This window comes from Neltuma alba, unplaced genomic scaffold (assembly GCF_004799145.2).
Source record: "Neltuma alba isolate B1F8T4 unplaced genomic scaffold, ASM479914v2 tig00011454_pilon, whole genome shotgun sequence".
Lineage (NCBI taxonomy): Eukaryota > Viridiplantae > Streptophyta > Magnoliopsida > Fabales > Fabaceae > Neltuma > Neltuma alba.
In genome coordinates, this window is record NW_021636129.1 from 144737 (window position 1) to 165147 (window position 20411).

The window sequence follows — 20411 nt, forward strand, 5'->3', positions numbered from 1 at the left end:
GGCGGCCTTACCATGTGGTAGGATAGGACTCAATCCCAAAATCCAAATAACAACCAATCATTCACAATATAATAAAAATGTCTTAATCTTTTCTCAGTATAATCCATAAGATATAAATCATATATCTTTTTCAAACTTCTCAATCACCATACCAAAAACCCCACAAGACAATTTTCATAGCTCAAAAAATATAACATATCTACTCAAGTTCCAAATATCAAATATTATTCTAAAAATAGCAAAATACTCACAAACAACATATTAGCACATATAATAAGCGGAAAGTGGTTACCTCTCGCCAAAACAATACTAAAGATTACCACAAGGTCAATCCTTTGCTCAACCAATGATTAATCTACACAATTAATATAACCACATATTAATATAAACTAATAAATTAATTAAACTTCTCTATATTAGTTAAATTTCTACTTTAATTAAATTTTTATTCTAAATTCCTGCAACTCTCATAACCCAAAAATTATTAAGTATTTTAGCAACAACTTAAATTTCTAGCAAGCCAAATTATTTATTTACTACCTCCAAATTATTTACCTTAATAAAAAGAATTTTCAACAATTTCCAAATATAAAATTGTTATGTTATAAATTCTAAAAATCTTCATTTAAGTTTAAACCTCAAAATCAAACTATCAAAAATTCAATAATACTTCAAATATTTATAAATAAATAATCTAATCAAAACTTTAATGGTATAACTACCATATATATATTTTTTCGTAAATAATAGACTTTTTAGCTACAATAATTATTTTAAAATCTCTAGTCACCCAATAAATAAAACTGAACCGATTAAAATCTCAATAATATATTAAACAATCCAAATAATTTATTTAACTTAAATTTAATCGGTAAAAATATGGTATATCTCATAAATAACAGATTTTCAACTAAATTAATTAATTTAAATACTAAAACTAACAAATAGAGAAATCTAAACCGATTAAAATTAACAACTCATTTACTTCTAAATTTCTATAGTCATCTTTTATCAAAACTCAATACTTATATCATATATAAGTCTCAAAATTTTCTCTAATCACTATAGTAATAATGTAAATAGGAAGCTTAAAATATACAGGAAATATTTATAAAGAACATTTGATAAAAAGAAGTAATTTTATGTACCTAAAATATCTTCAAAGCTTGCCCTTTCCTTTACCGGTATGTTCCTTTCGCTCTTGCACACTCCAACTCTCTTTCTCTCTTTTTTCTTGCGCCTGCCGGGGAAAATGGAGTGATGGGAGTGTATTTAACACCCCCCGCACATTTATTGGGGGGAGGGGGTTTTTCAAACTCAACCCCTAACCCCCACCATCCCCCCCACCCCAACTTTCCACCGAAATATCGGTGGAAAGTTGGACCTTTTTTTTTTTTTTAGGATATTACACTTTACCTTTTTTTTTTTTTGAGAGCTTCCTTTAACTTCAATAACTCGAATTCTTCAATAAAAAGCAAAATTATGTTCCTCTTCTCTGATTATCAAATCTTCAAGCTCATAAGTCAATCCTTTACCCCTATAATTAAATAGCTTATAGAAGTAAGCTTCTCATCAATCCTTAGTATCATGATCAGTAATCAAAACTCTATCTTCTTCATCCTTTATACATCTTACTTGGTCTAACTCTCTTGTTTTTCTTTCTTTATTGTTTGCAATCTTCTAAATCTTGCGTTCCCCGGCCTTAGTCCTAAATCCTTATAAAACTCTTTAAAAGCTTTAGCACAAGCTTCAACCATTACTTTCCTAGTCTCTTTTTTAGCTAAACAGTACCTTTTCTAATTTTCAGCATTATTGCGCAAATTTATCACTTTAAAACAATCTTGCTTATGCTTGATTTTCTCTTGCACATTCTCATTCCACCACCATGTCTCCTTATCTCGCCAACCTCAACCTTTCAATTCACCTAAGATTGCTTCAGCAACCTTTGGACCTTCTTAGTCATTTCCGTCCATATAAGATTAACATTTCCTTGTAGCTCCCAAACCCCTTCCTTTAGAAGAGTCTTTTTAAAAACTTCTCGTTTCTTTCCCTTTAATTACCATCATTTGATCCTTTGGGTTGACACTTGTTGGTGCTTTTTTTTTTTAATACACTTAATATGCACATCAAGAACCAGCAACCTAGGTTGTGCTGTCACGCCATTTCCATGAATCATTTTACAATTTGTACAGAGTTTTCTCTCAAGATTCCTTACTAGAAACAAATCAATCTGCGAACTATGGGTTCTATTTTTGTAAGTGATTAAATGCTCCTCCCACTTCTTAAGGGTATGTTTGGCTCAATGAGAGGAAGGGGAGGGGAGGGATTTTAATGGAGGGAAAGGGAAGGGAGGAGAGTGGAAGGATTTTAATATTATCTTATTTGATTTATAAAAAAAGAGAGGAGGGGAGGGAAAAATATTTTAATATGGACAATTTTACTCTTCTTTTATTTAAGATATGGGCATAGTAGTCACAATATGACAAAATATGGATATAATAGTCACAACATGACAAAATATGTGCATAATGGTCACAACATGAAAAAATATTGCACTTTCCCTCCAAATTCTCCCAATTTTGGAGGGGAAGTTGAGGAGGAGAGGGGAGGGAAAATTTTAAAAAGTTTTCCCTTCTCTCCTAAAATTTGTGTGTTGCCAAACAAGAGGAAGTGATTAAAATCCCTCCCCTCTCCTCCCTCCCAAATCCCTCATACCAAACACACCATAAAGCAAGTGTTAACAATCTTGAGGTCGTATGCGGGGGAGAAATCAATAATAGTTTGCCTTTCATTATTACACACTCCAAAACCCATACCACCGTGAGTTCCTGCATATTGTTCGACTTTTTTACCAACATGTCTATTAAGATCACTGCTAATAAAAATCTTTTTCCACAAGTGGTATGCTTTGAATCAAACCCTCCATATCCACCCAAAATTTCTCCTTAAGATGGTCTTCTGCCCTTACTTGAGGTGCATAAGCATTAACCACATTAATAGTATCCCTCCCCGTGATTATTCTTAAAGAAATGATTCTATCTTTTATCTTTTTGACTTCCATCACATTCTGTTTCCATTCATTATTGATGATAATAGCAGCTCCATTTCTTATGCCTACCTTTCCCATGTACCAAAGTTTGAATCCATTAATAAATTCGCAAACCTTCTCTCCAACGTATTTAGTTTCTTGGAGGCACAAAATATTAATCTTCCTTTTTGTCCATTACTTCACCTCCCTTGATTTCCCATACAGGGTCTCAATGCTCTAAGTGCCAAACCTGATCTTGCTTTCATGAACTAACTTTTTTAACTATCTCCGTCCATAAGAGTACGATAGCCCTTGCTCATTTAATACTATATTTAGGCGGCAATGTAGCGGCTCTTGCTCACTTCTCATTATTGTTCTTGAGCCACATAGCGTGTCACTTCCGAGCAATGACCTAGCAGTACCATAATTTCTTCATTAGTCCATGTCATAAAAGATTTAATAGAGTTTTACGTTGGCTGTTAAGGCTTAACACAACCCTCCTCCTTTACCCAGGCTTGGGACCAGTTATACAACATAGGCGGAGTTTCATTTCTTACTTCATCGTTGTAATAAAATGCAAAACATTTAAAACCTGTAATCTTTCAATAATAAAGTTATTTTTTAAAAGAAGTATCATTTATGTGATTCTCTTTATTTAAAATTTTTGTATTTATTAAAATCAACTTTGTTTAAAAGATAAAAATTATTTAAATTAAATGAATAATCTATATTAAGATGAGTACTCCATGTTTTTTTTTTTAAAAAAATTGAATATGAAACGTACTCCATTAAAATAGACACATGATTAATTAAAGATAAAAAAAAAACGTTTCCAAAACATAACTTACAGGAGAACAACACCCATTTAAAGAAAATAAATTGTTACTTAGAGGACAAGATAAAGTGTTTGTGCGTGTAAAATATTATTACTACTTTCCATTAGAAAAACCGTCAACTTGGGAAATCATATCAGACATTGTTTGTTCTCCATTCCTTTTTCACGCTAACAAAAGTCACTCGACAAGTGTCACCGCACAATCAAAGTATAAGCAACAGGGATAAAAGTCCAATAAAAGAAAAACACAGAACAAGAAAAAGAATATATTCCTCCAATTTTTAATATAAAACCTAATTAATTAATTTGAGAGCGAAACATCCTACCTTTAATCCCTTAGAGTATACGTTTAGAAGCATTATGGTTCAAGCGATTCATAAAACAAGCTCGTAGATTAAAAATTTGCAATTGGTTCTCGGGTTACTGTTCACTGGTTAAATTTCAGATTTTTAGTCTAACTTTAAGAATTCGTATCTCTTACTGTACACATCCAATTGAGGTAATTTACCTATCATTCTAAAACTTGGGATGTGTATAATATGTCTTCCAAGTTTCATGGCTTAACTCATTCATTTAATAGGTCTAATTGGAGTCGGAAACTGACTGCTTCAAAACCTATGTTTTATCTATTAAACAATTTTTACTTTAATTCTCCCTTAGTTCAAACGTGCAACAACTAGCCTTATGGATTCCCATTCATTCATATACTATGAGTTGCATGCCATTACATTATACATCAAACATTACATTACATTTCATGCTTAACATATCCACAATTAATTACATAATTAGCGATGTCAATCATTGCATTGAATCGCATGTAAATTCTCCACTTTCTTTGCTTCCATCTTCTTGCCCTTCTTCATGCATGCCTTCTCTTTATCATTTGATCTACTATGGTTGGTTAAGGGAGGGTGAGATTCAGGAAAATCTCAGTAGCAAATAATAACCACCCAAACATACATGGCAAGCTTGGCATTCATAACATGCTTGTAACTTAACATTTCTATAACATAGTGACAGGTTTGGAAACCATCATGCATTAACCATAAAACACTTAGGCCTATGAAACATTTCAAACACATTTACAATCACAATGCATGAGTTCATAAAACCATATAAACACAGAACATGTCATACATGCAAGCAAATATCAAGCACATAAGAGTAGGGTAAAGTTTGCTACCTTGTGTCTTTAAACTTTCTCTTATTCTTCAACTTGCTCCCTAAGCTTCCCAACCATTTAGCTTTCGGTCAATCACATCTAAACCTTCTCTTGGATGTCTCAAGGTCCTAATCACAACCACAAGGGTCACATTACTCATTAGAACCAAGAATTACACAATATGAAAGACTTGTGTCCTTAAACTTAATTCTTTCTTTCTTAATTTATAATGTAGTGTTCTAGCTTTGTAAAAATTGATTTCTTAGGCCAATCCTACACAATTTTGCCCAAGGAATCCAAATATGACCTTAGATTCATCAAAATCCGGCTCCTTCCCCTGGTCTTAGGCCTTAATTTCCATATTTGATTCTAATGCTTCCAACTTCATTCTTTCATCTTATTCCTATACAATTTTTCATTTTAAACACATTGGAATAATCAAAATCATCAAAATCACATCCTAGACACAAGAACAAGGTCTAGCTGAAATATTTCCTCAAGTTATACTAATGAAATTCAACTAATTTTAGCATAAAACCACTTGATTTGTGTTCCTTTCAAATAGTTGAACATTAATCTAATATCAATTTCATCTCTCCTCACATTTAACAATTTCATGCAGCAGCACCTCCCCCAAGGGTTCCAAGCTCCCAAAAATCATTGAAATTCATAACCAAGATCAACAACAACAAGAATAATGAAAACTCTATTAAAAACCATGAACATACCTTGTTTTAGAGCTTGATTTGCATATGACCACTTGGCCTTTCTTTCTCCCTCTTCTTTCTCTCTCTAGAAACCATTTTGCCAGAGCTTCCCTAAGGTTTCCATGAGCTTGGATGAAATGAGGAGTGGAGAGGGGGTATTTATAAAAAACAAGACTGAATCTAGACTGTCCATTTTCTCTTTTAATCTTGTGGTGACAAGTGTCCTATGACATCATGTTTACCTCATCATGATGACATCATGCTTACATCATCAATCCACATACTTTTAGTCCAATCGTGTACATGTCTTGCATCCGACCGTACACATGTATTGCATCCAGCCGTACACATAATACCTTCTTTTCTTATCTAACTGTATACTTGTCTCCTTCATATTTCTTCATCATTAAGGCATTAAAATAGGGGGAAATTAATATCAACTTCGTGTAAAATATAACTCTTAGATATTCCTCCACCTATTTTGCCATCCTGTACCGTATATGGTACTTTTTTGGGTCCTGACTTACCTGGGACTACTGGGATATGTTATGGCACCATTTCTCTCCTTAAATAAATTCACATGACATTATATAACATGCTCAAAGAGATAGTGATGCTCTTGCCTTATTCTTCGATTAAAATAATTAAAATAATTAATAATAATATTTATTTTGGAGTGAACTTGACCTAATTCTTTCTACCGGTCCACAACTCCCAGAATCTATCTCTGGTTACCAATACTGTTTATTCATCACGAGAAATTCTTCTAATTTTTCTTAAGTCCAAAGTCAACTTCTAGACCTTTGACTTTGAATTTTTCCAGATAGTGTATAAATAGACTTTAAATTCTATTAAAACCAACCTCTTTGCTTTTTGGGGACGAAATTATTTTTAAAACCTGTGATAATTTCTCAAGTATTTTTTTTTCCATTTTCTTCCAATTATTTGAGGCATTCCTATGCTTTAAATAATTCATTTTCAATAATATTCAAAATTAGTTAAAACCCTAGGAATTCCACTTATTCCTTTTATAGGCATTTTCGTTATTTTTAGCCCTATACAGGCCATTGAACCTTATTTCTATTTTTTTAGAAATTTTCTGAAGTGTTCAGGCTTTAACTTACTATTTTCCATTTTCTAGGATTTTTGGGCATAATTTTCATTTTTGCCCTTACCAACCCAAAACTTTGTAAAATTACAATTTTGTCTTTGGTTTGGCTTAATCTCAAAATTCACATAATTCAGGCCTCCAACATGACTATTTGCCTACATTCATCTCTATTTTTCATCCTTAGGCCTTGAAACTTTACTAGAGTCTCTAACTTTCTCCTTTCTCAGTCCTAGAAAATTTTCCTTTTGTGATTTAGTCCTTAGGAATCCTAATGTCCTTCTAGGAAATTTCTGGAACCTCTGTCAAAAGGGGTCTAATAGTCTGTCCAATTCAGGCTAATTCTGATATTTCTAGATCCAAAAGTCGGGATGTGACAGAGAGGGTGTTGGGTTACTTGGAAAAGTGTTTTTTAAAAATACTTTTTTGTAAATCAAAATAAACTTATTTACATATTTATTTCGTATATCATAAAATCATTTTTAAAACTACGATTTTGATTCCATCCAAACACCCCCGAGTAGATTAAGAATATTAGTAAGATTAACTAATATATGTTTTTTTAAAAACCCTAAAATCTTGCTTACTTTCCTCCCTTTCTCTCCTACCTAATTATTATTAGGAAAATATTAATAAGATTAATTTGAAAAAATAGGTAAATATATTTTATATATAGAAACAATATTAATTCTCTAATTAGGTCCCACTTTACGAATTGGAAAAGTACTATACAGCTACGAGCCTATGACAGCCTAATTTGTTTCCCACGTTTGGACGAGTTAACTCGTTTTTGCCTCTGAATTTTATGTACGAACTGCGGAACACTAAAATAATATTGGCTTCCTAGGACACCTTATTTTGAAGGTCATACGCACAAGATAAAGCCAAAAACATCATTTTCTTCGGCTTCATATGTAGCTGTTTCTCTTGAAATCTGCTAAACTATGCACAACAGCACTGCCTTGTAATCACAGGAGAATAATGCATGGCTAGATTCCCTTGTTATCTTCGAATAACCAGGACTGGTTTAGCTGTCCTGGAGTCCATATGGGAACATCTCTCACGTCACTGAAGTCATCTTTACTTGTGATTAATTCTCACCATGTCCTAGAGCAACTTACATTGCTTTCAATTTGAAGCTCATGGGGTTTCCACTTTTTGTTCTTGATCATGTTCTCGTTGCTATTCTTCTTGCTGCACAATTAATGAAAACGCTTGTCATGGCTCAAGATAGTCTTCTTGGTAACCCTGCGGAGAAAGATGCTCTTTATGGTCTCAAGGCCACTTTCAATGACCCTTTTCTGAATAATAACTGGACTGGCTTCCCTTGCAATGAGACTGAACCGTCAAGATGGTTTGGGGTTCAGTGTACCAGTGGTCGAGTCACTGGGATAGTACTGGAAGGCATGGAGCTAACAGGAAAAATCGATGTCAAGGCATTCTTTAATCTTACAGAATTGTCTATTCTGAGCTTCAAGAACAATTCCCTGAAGGGAAATGTGATGGATTTCTCGGAGAATCATCACCTGAAGTATATTGATTTGTCAGGCAATGAGTTTGATGGGGCAATACCAAGATCCCTTCTGAATCTTAACTTCTTGGAAGCGTTGTTGCTGCAAGATAATAAGCTCACAGGTCCGGTTCCGGAGTTCAGTCAACCAAGTTTGAAGATGATCAATGTGTCAGGCAATGATCTTCATGGCAGAATCAGAGTAACTCAAACTGTTCGATTACTGGGGCCTCATTCATTTTCTGGCAACCCCAGATTATATGGTCCTCCTCTCAATTCCTGCAGCTCCAGCTTGAAAGCTGCAATTCCAGCAGCACCAACAGACGACCCAGAAAACGATGAGGCCCAGAACCAGACTGGATCGTCAAAGAAAGATAACACTTCCACTATTCTAATCATTTTCAATGTGGTTCTCCTGTTTGCAATAATCTTTCTAGCTTTTCTTTACTACAAGACAGTTAAGAAGCTCAACAATATTATGAAGCAGCAGATTCCCATTATTGATAGAGATGTGGCGGAGAGTACTGTCGATAAGGTCGAAATGAGAAATCATCACAGTCCAGTGGTGATGGCAGTAGAAGAGAAGAGGGAGCTTATATTCTTTACGGATGAACCAAAGTTTCAAATGAATGAACTCTTAAAAGCTTCTGCAGAGGCCCTGGGTCAGGGAATCATGGGGAACAGTTATAAGGCTATGCTGAATGGAGGAGGTTCCGTTGTTGTGAAGAGGCTAAGGGACCTGAGGCCAATGACAAGAGAGGACTTTGCAAAGCAATTGCATAGAATTGCTGATTTGAGGCATCCGAATTTGTTGCCTTTGCTTGCTTACTACATTTCCAGAGATGAGAGGTTGCTGCTCTACAGATATGCAGAGAAGGGAAATCTTTTCTTCAGGCTGCACGGTAATTTCACTCTTGCGTTGCTTTGCCTTATAAACCATTAAATTTATAGCAACAAATAGCAACATTCCCCCTTCCATGAGATAATATTTCCCAGGAAGTTTGAGTATAATGAGTGTCAGTTATCTAAAACTCTGAAAGAGTCCAATCCCAGATTCTGTAATATGGAAGTACGTATGCTTAGCTACACAAACCAATTGCTTCTTCCGCCAATCATTTTGCTCTGACACGCTTTATATTCTACTTAAAAATGTGTTAAACAAATTAGGAACATTCTGATGTTTACATTACGGTCATTCTAGTTGTTGCATGACTAAATACCAAACTCTCTAATACTTCCAGATGATTCAGTGAGTCACCAACCAGGATGCATTCACATCTGAGGAGTAAAAAAATAACAATAATTCTAACAATCTAAATTAAGTGAACCATAAGTATTTACCTAAATAAGTAATTTTTTTCCGTCTTGTTAATCTGTCAAGGTGTGAATAAAAAGATAAAGGTTCAAACCTTTCTTATCTTTGTTTTTTCCCCCCGAAAAAGGGAAAAATCAATTTGACCTGGATTGGACATTCATTGCAGGAAACAGAAGTGGAAACCGGATTCCATTCACATGGAACTCAAGATTATCAGTGGCAAAAGGGGTAGCCCGAGGATTAACTTACCTTCATCTCAATGCCAAGCCCAATAGCACCATGGCTCCCCATGGAAACTTGAAGTCCTCAAATGTCCTGCTAGATGAAAACGACACAGTTCTCATCTCTGACTACGGACTTTCCTCCCTCATAGCACAACCCATTGCAGCTCAACGAATGGTCGTTTACAAATCACCCGAATATGGGTACTCAAGAAAAGTATCAAAGCAATCTGATGTCTGGAGCTATGGAAGCCTTCTCATAGAACTTCTAACAGGCAGATTATCTGTGTGTTCAGCCCCAACCGGGGTTACCGGGTCGGATCTCTGTAGTTGGGTCCACCGAGCAGTGAGGGAAGAATGGACGGCGGAGATATTCGATAGGGAAATTTCTGTGCAGAGAAATGCACTTCCTGGGATGCTGAGATTGCTTCAGATCGCGATGCGTTGCACCGATAGGTTCCCTGAGAATCGGCCAGACATGAGGGAGGTGGTGAGAGAAGTAGAGAAGATTGAGGTGGTTCCATTGATGTCGGAAGATGAAGAAGATGCATCTGGAGATAGATCTATAACAGATGATTCGCTCTACTCAACCAGTACTACCTCAGGGATTATTGGAGATGACAGGTAGAGAGATGCTCAAGCCTGGGACCCTAATCACACATTGTTTTTCCTTTCAAACGTGAAGATGAGGTTGAAAATACAGAAAATGTTATCATGATTCAGAGTAAAATAAATACGTTGATGCATCTAAGGCTCATAGATATTTCCCGCTGTACAATTCGGAGTAGGAAAAATTAGGCGTAGCTTCCTTTTTACATTTTCTTTTCTCCGCAATAACAATTTGCCGCTGCTTAGCCTGCTTCGAGATCTATCAGAGGACAAAATTATTTGCAAGATTTAGCATACTGGAAGTTGCATACTTTGCAAGAATCCCAATAGTTGCGACTTTCAAGATGGAAAATCTACAAGAAAATTTTTCAGTGATTCTGTAATATCAGAAGCATTAATACAGCATCTTATTCTTACCGGTTGGTAACTGATGGCTTCGTTTATTATCACAGAAATCATGATCTCGCATATGTTATGGGAACCAAAATGTTGAATTTGCAGGTACAAACCGAATATATTGCGTCTGACACTGGGCTTCTTACTGAAGAACTGGTAATTAAAAAGTGATGGAGTTTGAAATAACGTGACAGAAATTTTATTTAGATTTGCTTGAAAATACTTTTTTTTTTTTTTAATGGGTTTTCAAATACCCATTAAAAAGGAGGGAACCTGGTTGCATTCTAATGGAACTCAAATTTGACAGCTGCAAGAGGCGTATAATTCCGGACTGATTGCTTATTTATTTTTTATCCTTTCATCTTCACATGCATTTTTGTTAAAATTATCTAAAACAAATACGAGTATAAGATATTTAGATGTCTCCTAAATGCTAACGTCACAATCCAAAAATCTTTAGCGTTATCGGCGTTGGCGTATAGACTAGGTATTTTTTTAGGGAAAATTCCAAAAAAAATCCTTAGAATATAAGAAATTCTAGATTGGGTCTTGAAATTTCGAAAATGACAGAAAGGGTCAGTGACCCAATTTGTCATTTGTAAAATCAAGAAGAATTGATAATTTTGTCCTCATTTGTATTCATTCACTACAACGATTTAATGAATCACTACAAGGGTTTAGGTGTTACCTAGATTTATGTAGCGAATAACTACTCACTTTTTCATAGTCAGGTGTCTTGTTATTAATTACAACTAATTTTGTAATCACTAAAATAATGTAAGCATTACCTAAATTCATGTAGAGAATAACTACTCACTTTTTCATAGTCAGGTACCTTATTATTAACTACAACTAATCTTGTAATCACTGGAACAGTATAAGCGTTACCTAGATTTGTTTAGAGAATAACTATTCACTTTTGCTTAGTCAGGAGCAAAATTGTCAATTCATCTTAATTTTACAAATGACAGATTGGGTTAATGACTCTTTCTGTCATTTTTGAAATTTTAGGACCAAATCTGAAATTTTTTATATTCCAAGAGTTTTTTCTGGAATTTTATCTTTTATATATATATATATATATGTGTGTGTGTATGATTCAACAACCAAGCACCTTATTCGAATCAAGCGAGTTGGACTTGTAAAGCCCTCTCAACCAAACAATTATTATGGTACTTGATGTTAGTATGTGTTGGGATCAGGGTGAGAAGGACAGATATTGGATAAAAGTGATTTATAAAATAGATTTTCTTGAATTATAATTTATGATAATTGATTATCAAAAGCTCTTTTACATCGTTTATGGTTAAATCAAGATTTTAGCTCATCATTTCAGCATTGAGAGTGGCATTTTGATATTTTTAATAAGACCAAGGTTCTGTCCATTGATTGATTATAAGCTTGTTTAGAAAGATTTATAAACAGTTTTTAATTGTGATTTATAAAATATGTGATAAATATATGATTAAAATTTTATCTTAATTCATATGAGATGCGTTTATAAACACTTAAATAAATAGATCCAAATAAGCTATATAAATTTAATCCAACGAAGACTCATAACTTCTTTGTTTTTTTTTTGTTGGCTAAATCATATGTATTTATCGTTAAAAGTAATCCTATTTGAGATATTATCGTATATTAAATATAAACATCTTTTCTAATAATAATTTAAATTTTGGTTTGTTATATTGTAAGGAACAGTTGTTTTTATTAGACCCAATTTTAATAGAGTCATAATTATACCCACTAGATAAAATTGAGTTCGTGTGGGCCTGCCCAATAAATATGAAACAAGACGAGCTTAAACCCATATAACATACGCTGCTCGTGTTTGATTGCTCTTAGCCATAGCTCATGCATCCATTGTGCATTTGTGTTAGTTTGGAGCCAACTTTTGAATTCTAATAGAGAGAAATATTTATATTTAACATTTTAGTATTTGACAGTATTTTGAATATAGTTATTTTAAATAAAATTGTTCATAATTTAAACCCCAGAAAATATTTATATGTTTAATTAAATACTATCTCCAGTTCTTAATACGAATATAAGATCATGTTTGACTTTTATTGTAGTTTTAAATATAAAACCTCAATCCATTTTATTTTTTATATTTATGTATTTTTTCCTCTAAAATAGTCATTTTAACAATAACAGTTCTAGCCAATATACTTGATTAGTAATGATATTTTAAAAAAGATAATACCTATTTATTACAAATAATTAATTTAACTTTTTTCTTTAATTTTCTTAAATTAGTTAACTAGCTCTTATAATTAGGATCGGAGGTAATATTAATATTAATATTAATATTGATATGGCTTTAATATTGATTTACTCACTTTAATTAACTGACTTAATAATTTAATTTATTATTCTAAACTTTTTCAGGTGGCGCTTCAGACCGACGGGCCCAAAAAAGGGGTCGAGCTTAATGCTTTCATTTTATAACGGAAGAAAAATAATTTAGAATTAACTCACTAACTCAGTACTCAGGGCACCACCCGCGGCGCAATTCCCTGCTTGGGCTGCTGCAAGTCGCCATTTATACTGGAACACTGATGCAGTAAGGAAATCTTGAGACCGTGTACAAAAGGTGCCAATTCCATGTCTGCTTGATTTATCTCAGATTTTAGGTTTAGATTCTTGAGTTTTCTTACAGGAAACTAGAAATATTATCTAGTTGGTTGAGTTGGATGTTCGACGCGATGACTGGGGCACTTCGACTTTTTGGCCCCATGAGAATGCTTCAAGATGTTTAATTTGGATCATCGATTTCTTTATCAATCCAAAATGCTTTAGCATTGACCCCTTTATTTCTCTCTGTTTTTTTAAATCTCGATTTTCAGCTGAAATTTGGGATTTCGGCGATTCTATGTTTGCTGGAGCTTCAATCAGAGGATTCAGTCGCTGTTTTCCCTATCCACTCAAGAGGTTCCTTGTCACACACACACTCTCTCTCTCTCTCTCTCTCTCTATTGAACTCATTACTCTATTTGAATCGCATTGGTTCTTTTCCTGTTATGTTTGTTCCCTTGTTCAGTTGCTTATTTTGTAGTTCTGAATTTTCTTTCTCTGCTCGGTTGCTTGTAAAATAATTGGAAAGCAATGATAAGAGAAGAAACCATTTTCCCCTTACTATTGGATTGCAGTTTTTCTTTTGGCTGTAGAACTTTATGGCTGCTTAGAAGTCAGGTTCCAGATTAAAATTAACACTCTATTAACTGTTTTTCTTTTTTACGAGAGCTGGAAAATGGATTGCTGTAGTTTTTCCTTGGAGTCTCTCCAAAACAAGAATATACAATCATTGAAAACATACATAAATAGAACGTTCAAACTGCCAAGGAGTAAAACTGATAAGAATAAATAGAATGTTCGAACTGCCAAGGACTATGACTATTGCAGCACAAAAAAATTATTTTGTTGTGAATGAAAAACGTTTGAGAAATTGTCCCTTCGCAAAATCATAGTTATTGATACAAGTGCTCACTTATTGCAGTGTTTCTGATGAATCATCATACTGTCCGAACTTTCTCTCAAATTCTTTACCTCAAATTTGGAGCTTTCCAAACAATCTACTTTTCAAATTCAGGATGTTAATATTATAGTTTCCATGAATTGCATCTTGATTTATATTCTTATCAAGCAACTGCGATTATGTAAGATTACCTGAACAGATGTTGCTAAGTTAAATTGATAGTTTCAAAATTTGAAAAGGAACGTCAGAAGACTTTGAAGGTTTTTTTAGTTTTCATTTTTTCCCACGAAAACCTGCAAAAATATAAAAATTTCTCTTAGGACACTTCCTAGATGCGCTTGTACTGTGTACGTTGGAAAGCACAGAGAAAAACCTCAAAATTTTTAAAAAGGCACAACTGTGTGTGTGTGTGTGTTTTTTTTTTTTTAAAGGCTATAAACTATTGCGTGTTGGCATTGCCTTTAGCTATGGATAACACCATGTATGCCTATTGTGTTCTCAGATTATATTTATATATTTAAAGATCTCAACTCAACAAAGCTTTTTTCCTCTTGAGCTGTTAGTTTTAATGGTAAATTATACTCCCTCCGTTCCTTATTATAAGAGACATTTGATGCTTATGGCATGTTCCCATATATAAGAGACACTTAAAAGTTATCTCTATTTTTTTGTATTGATTTCCTATTTTACCCCTATTTATTTTGTGTCCAACTCATACTCTCTCTCCCTCCCACTTCTCTTTCTTTTAATAATTTAATTGTTCTCTCTCATACTCTCTCTCCTTATTAATGAGGGCATTGTTGGAAAAAACATTATACTTTTTACACATTAATTGTTCTCAACTAATTTTAATTGTTTTTTTTATCAACGTAATTTGGTTATTTGTCTCTTATAATAAGGAACGGAGGGAGTAATAAATTGGAGGAAAAGGTTTCTGCAGTATAACAGTTCATGTTGTGAACTTACTCTGGCTCAAGTAGCTCTTCTTTTCTTGGGCTCCTGAATCTATTTATTTTCTCTCTCTGCAGAGGTAGCTCGTACTGGTCCTGCTATCTAGTTGAAAATGTTCCTACTGTCACATCATCTCCAGGGGCAATCCTGTGTTCCATATCTTCCACTCATGCTACGTGTATGCATCCAAGAAACTACAGTTTGGCAAGGCCTCTTTCAAGTTTGGCACCATTACCTTCTTCCTCAGATTTCCTTTTCATTCAGAGACCAAATATGTCAGCCCAGGGTATTTTTAGGAACTGGCTGCTAGCTAGGTACATGAGTAATGCCTCATTTGAGCTGAACACAAACAATGATGTTGTAAGGTTCTCACTAGGCAAGACGCCTGATAATAGTAATTCCACAACAAAGGCTAAGAAGAAGAAAAAAGTTAAAATGTCTAGAAAAGCAAAATTGAAGGAGCTCAGATTCTATCGTTTGAAGGCTAAAAAGAAGATGAATTCTCCAAATCCGGAAGTGAGGATAAGATATAAGCTTGAGAAGGTTAGATAATTTTACGTCAGGTGTTAACATACTTTTATGATGACTTTAGATCTGCATATTTTCAAGACATTCTCCGGTTTTCTAATGAAAATTTATGTGATACTGTGGTGGTTCTTACTTGACACTACTGCTGCTTAAAATACCCAAAATAAAGTATCCACTTGTTGTTCCATGGGAATTGGACGTTACAAGCTTTTTATTAATGTGAAAAAAGTCTTCATGAAGTTCTTGTTTTTTTAGCTGAGACAGGCATGCTTTGACCATGCAGTTTCTCAATTGCCTTATTGATTAGTTTGATAACAGGGCATACATTTAAGAATCTGCAGTGTCTTTTTTAATCATTGGTGTCTTTCTGCAGGCCAAGCGGAAGGAAGCCTGGTTGATTGAGAAGCTGAGGAAATTTGAGGTACCAAAATCCCCAGCAGAAACATATGATCCAGAAATTTTAACAGAGGAAGAGATACATTACCTGAAGCGTACTGGTGAGAAAAAGAAAAATTATGTTCCAGTCGGGAGACGAGGAGTGTTTGGCGGGGTTGTTCTGAACATGCATCTTCATTGGAAGAGGCATGAGACCGTTAAGGTTGTCTGCAAGCCTTGCAAGCCAGGACAGGTTCATGAATATGCAGAGGAACTTGCCCGTTTGAGCAAAGGTATTGTGATTGACATCAAGCCCAATAATACCGTGATTTTCTACCGTGGAAAGAACTATGTGCAGCCAAAAGTAATGTCACCTCCAGATACGCTGTCAAAAGAGAAGGTTATGTCAGCTCTGTTATTCATTGGCCTAATTTAGTTGTTAATATAGCCTGGTTTTGTATCTTAGACACTATCATTTTCTGCCATTTAGAAGGCACAACTATTTTCCTCTCTTTTCATGGGCTATTTCATGTCGAAATGATCTACTTCATGATATGTTGTTATAAAATTAAGTGTCTTGTGTACGAGCCATCTTTTTCTGATGTCCTCATATACCATGATTTTAAGGTGTGATTTGTTGCTATCTAAATTAATATTCATTAGGGGCATTTCCTTAGGCTTGGTTTATAAAATGCTCATCATATTCCAGGCTTGGTGGTTTGACACAATAGACGGCAATATGAAATGGTGCAGAACTGACTCATAGTCTTACACTGGCAAATATTCCTTTTTATGAGTGTCTGGTACTATTGTTTTACCTCTTTTCTCGAGCTCATAATGATGCTTTTTTTTTTTTTTTTAAATTTCATTAACCTTAATTCCCAGGCCTTGGAGAAATATAGATATGAGCAGTCCCTTGAGCATACAAGCCAGTTCATTGAGAAGCTGGAGAAGGAGCTAGAAGAGTACCATCAACACCTTGAACGATTTAGAAAAGGGAGAGAAAATACCTGAAGAATAAAGATGCTATGCATGAGTATCATATTACCTGATTGACAACTTGCATAAATGATGCTTGTTTCGATAGCCCAAAGGGGGCAGAAAAGCTCTTAATATATGCATTTTTCTCGTTTCTGACTTTCTGAAGATTCGGTCTAGATGTGTAATTGTATTATATGATCAATCTGATGTTCTGAATCCGCTGAGGAACCTTCTACCAGTTTTTTTGTTATTTTTTGGGTGTGGTAATGTCAATCAGGAAGAGCAGAAGTAAAGAAGCAAATTATGACAAGCGGACACTACCTAAATTAAATGTTGAAACAACGTGTTGTTCTAGTGATCCTTTTGGCGGGCCATATTATTGAATGTTGCGGTTTTATCTCTGGGAATTGGGGCAGGGTAATTCTGCTTTTCCAGATCTGAGGTTCACGTTGTCTTGAGGAAATGTAACCATGCAAGTCGTTCTTTGACGTTATTCTGAGCCAGTATCGTAATTTGACATTAGGTCGCCATTGTTGGTGATCAAGCTGTACAAATGTTTGATATAGGACCCGTTTGGAATAACTTATAAATAGCTTTCTAATTATGATTTACGGAATACGAGATAAAGATGTGACGGGTTTTGTTTTGGTTTATATCAAATATATTTTTAAGTTCTTATATTGATACCAAACAGACTAGGACCATTAAACAGAGCCGTGATAATGGAATTCAACAATTACAGCGTGAAGAATAAAACCAAATTTGTTGTCGTTTTTATCCTTCCATATGGCCTCATTCAAGAGGCCAAATATCTATTTTTCAAATTCGTACGCCACAAGTTCACCACTTATTCCGTACTCCTTTTCTTTTCTTTTCTTTTTTTTTTATCCTTTTTAAAATAAGTTTTCTTCACATTGCTCCTGTGAATAAAAATGGTTTCTGGAAAGATCAAATATGCCTTCCTTTAACGTATCAAAAGCCAAGCATCCATTAAACTATATATGAAGTAATACCTTTTTTTAAATGTAAATTGTGTCCTACAACTATATATGATACCTTGCTTCAGTGTTCTAAAAGTAAAGCCTCCGTGAAGATTAAATCATTTTGTCCCTCCAGTCCTTATCACTCGCATCTAAATACCTCTTCAAAACTGAGGAGAGGAGGCTAACTCTTTAACTTTGCCTCGAAGTGAAAGATTTTTTTCAACTTTATTTTTATTTAAGAGCATGGGGAATCACTTTGCTAGTTAGTAAAAGGTACTATAATTATGGGAAAGCAAAGCTAAATGCATCAAATTATTTCTCAACAAATTTAGTAAAATGTTGTCTTAGAAGATAATACCTTCAAAGTTTCAAAAAATGAAGCATCCATTAAACCATCTATGAAGTAATATCTTAAAGAATAATACCTTACTTGAATGTTTCAAAAGTCAAGCCTCTAATCCATAAACCAAGTTATCAGATTCCATTATTCATTATTCCTCCGGTATATAATATAAAAAGTTAGCTTCTCTCACATGCCAAAAAATAAAAGTTCAATCATTAAATGTGTTCTAAAAAGATAAAGTTTTACTATTTTACCCCTAAAAATGACAAAATGGCCTTTAATATTACACTTTTATTACCTCTCATCTCTCTCCTCTTTCTCTCTTATATTTAACGGGGTGAAAGTGAAAAAATCACATTAACTATTTTGACAACATCTTATATTTTAGATCACAATTTTCTTCTAACCAACAGCTTATATTATTGACCCGTGGGGGTATAAAAATATACATTCTAAAGTTGCAAGAGTTCTACTTCACAATTTGAAGTTCAGGGTTTGTCAATCCTCACATTCAATCGTTGCAATTTCTTTGCCAATTCTCACGTTCAATCATTACAGCTTCTGCTTCTGCAAATCGGTTTCCACACTCCATTTGCATCCTTCTTTTTGATTATTCAGTCCATTAAAGGTTCTTCTTCTTCTCCTTCTATATTTTTCCAAAAACAGAAAAAAAAAAGCCTTCTTCTTTTGCAACACTGATTTCCTTGCAGTTGATTTCTTCATTTATTCTCATCTCTGTCATTGCTCTATAGCTGTTCTTCACCTCATTCAAAAAAAAAAAAAAAAAAGCCTTCTGTTATCAAAAATTCTGCACAAATATTTCAATTTCTGCTTGTATTTAATACTTTTCGTGCCCCTTTTTCTTTGTCTTTAAAATCTTCCATTGATTCTTCTCTCCATTATTCATTGTTGGTTTCGTTATTCTTAAATTAAAAAAAAACTCCAAAAAATAAGAAAAACAAGGGTGAAAAAAAGGAGGCTTTCATATCCCAGGCATTGTTACAGAAAGGCATAGAAGTCTCTGGAGGAGAGGTAATTTTTGTATTCCACGATACTTTTGAAATTTTGATAGTGTGTGTATTTGCATTTGGCCTTTTTGTTGTATATTTTAGTCCATTAAAGTATTTAAATTAATAACAATGTCTTTTCAGCTTATGGAAGATAAGTAGCCTTTAAATTTAAGAGAGCATCAAAATTTGGGTGAATATATATATATATAGTTTTTATCTTATTTGTACTTTGATGTTTTACACGATTATATTGTTGATCTCTTAAACTTTCTCATTTTTATTGATCAGATTTTGGCTGGTAATCTCAAGTCTGAAAATTGAAGATTCTCACTGCCTTAGTGCGTTTGACTGCATCCAAGTTAGTAATAGTATGACAGATTTTCATAGCCTATTCTGTAAATTAAAAAATGACCCTAATTGTCGATCAATTATTAATATAATGCATCGTATATTGCCATTGACATGGCTTGGGATCCTACAGAAAAAAATTCCCAATTTATGTCGTTTTGAATTTTAATTGCCTAAGATAAAAATTTGTGGAAATGTAAAGAGAAAAGGGGGAAAATAAAAAGTAAAATAAAATAATTAAAAAAGGAGAAAACAACGTGCGTAGGTTTATTGAATTTTTTTTAAAAGGTAAATAATAAAAAAACAAATTTCTCGCATGAGTTTAATGTTAGATTTTTTAATTATGATTTTTACTAAACATTATTAGACCATTGATAAAAACTAAAGTCATATTTTATATAATGTTGCCTGTAACACATATTTGAAATAATGTTCTTTGTTCTTTTCTCTTTTCTTCCCTTTTCTTTTTCATCTTGTGTTCTTGGCATCGCTTTATCCCTTCATGTCTGAGTTGTGC

General features: G+C 33.8%; 2 protein-coding genes across 4 annotated transcripts; both read left to right on the plus strand.

The window, feature by feature from the left end:
- The first annotated feature begins 7786 nt into the window (after window positions 1-7786).
- On the plus strand, window positions 7787-10585 carry LOC114713739 (pollen receptor-like kinase 4). The gene is made up of 2 exons (XM_028898421.1): window positions 7787-9255; window positions 9835-10585. Exons 1-2 carry the CDS (start codon window positions 7986-7988, stop codon window positions 10515-10517), a joined length of 1953 nt encoding a protein of 650 aa, XP_028754254.1. The 5' UTR covers window positions 7787-7985; the 3' UTR covers window positions 10518-10585.
- Window positions 10586-13398: 2813 nt separating this feature from the next.
- LOC114713731 (uncharacterized CRM domain-containing protein At3g25440, chloroplastic) lies at window positions 13399-17428 on the plus strand. 3 transcript variants are annotated; one of them, XM_028898411.1, is made up of 5 exons: window positions 13399-13493; window positions 13747-13831; window positions 15404-15869; window positions 16228-16629; window positions 17115-17428. In XM_028898411.1, the coding sequence occupies exons 2-5, from the start codon at window positions 13773-13775 to the stop codon at window positions 17241-17243; spliced, it is 1056 nt and encodes a 351-aa protein (XP_028754244.1). In that variant the 5' UTR covers window positions 13399-13493; window positions 13747-13772; the 3' UTR covers window positions 17244-17428. The 3 variants fall into 3 exon arrangements, with proteins under 3 accessions (XP_028754244.1, XP_028754245.1, XP_028754246.1); XM_028898412.1 differs by having other exon boundaries at window positions 16228-16522; window positions 17115-17196; XM_028898413.1 differs by lacking the exon at window positions 17115-17428 and adding an exon at window positions 16939-17100 and having other exon boundaries at window positions 16228-16522.
- Window positions 17429-20411: the final 2983 nt, after the last annotated feature.

Coding starts and splice junctions, on each gene's coding strand:
- LOC114713739 (XM_028898421.1), top strand. CDS start 7,986: ATGGGGTTTCCACTTTTTGTTCTTGATCATGTTCTCGTTGCTATTCTT. Junction 9,256..9,834: donor TCTTTTCTTCAGGCTGCACG/GTAATTTCACTC, acceptor CATTCATTGCAG/GAAACAGAAGTGGAAACCGG.
- LOC114713731 (XM_028898411.1), top strand. CDS start 13,773: ATGTTTGCTGGAGCTTCAATCAGAGGATTCAGTCGCTGTTTTCCCTAT. Junction 13,832..15,403: donor TTTCCCTATCCACTCAAGAG/GTTCCTTGTCAC, acceptor CTCTCTCTGCAG/AGGTAGCTCGTACTGGTCCT. Junction 15,870..16,227: donor TAAGATATAAGCTTGAGAAG/GTTAGATAATTT, acceptor GTCTTTCTGCAG/GCCAAGCGGAAGGAAGCCTG.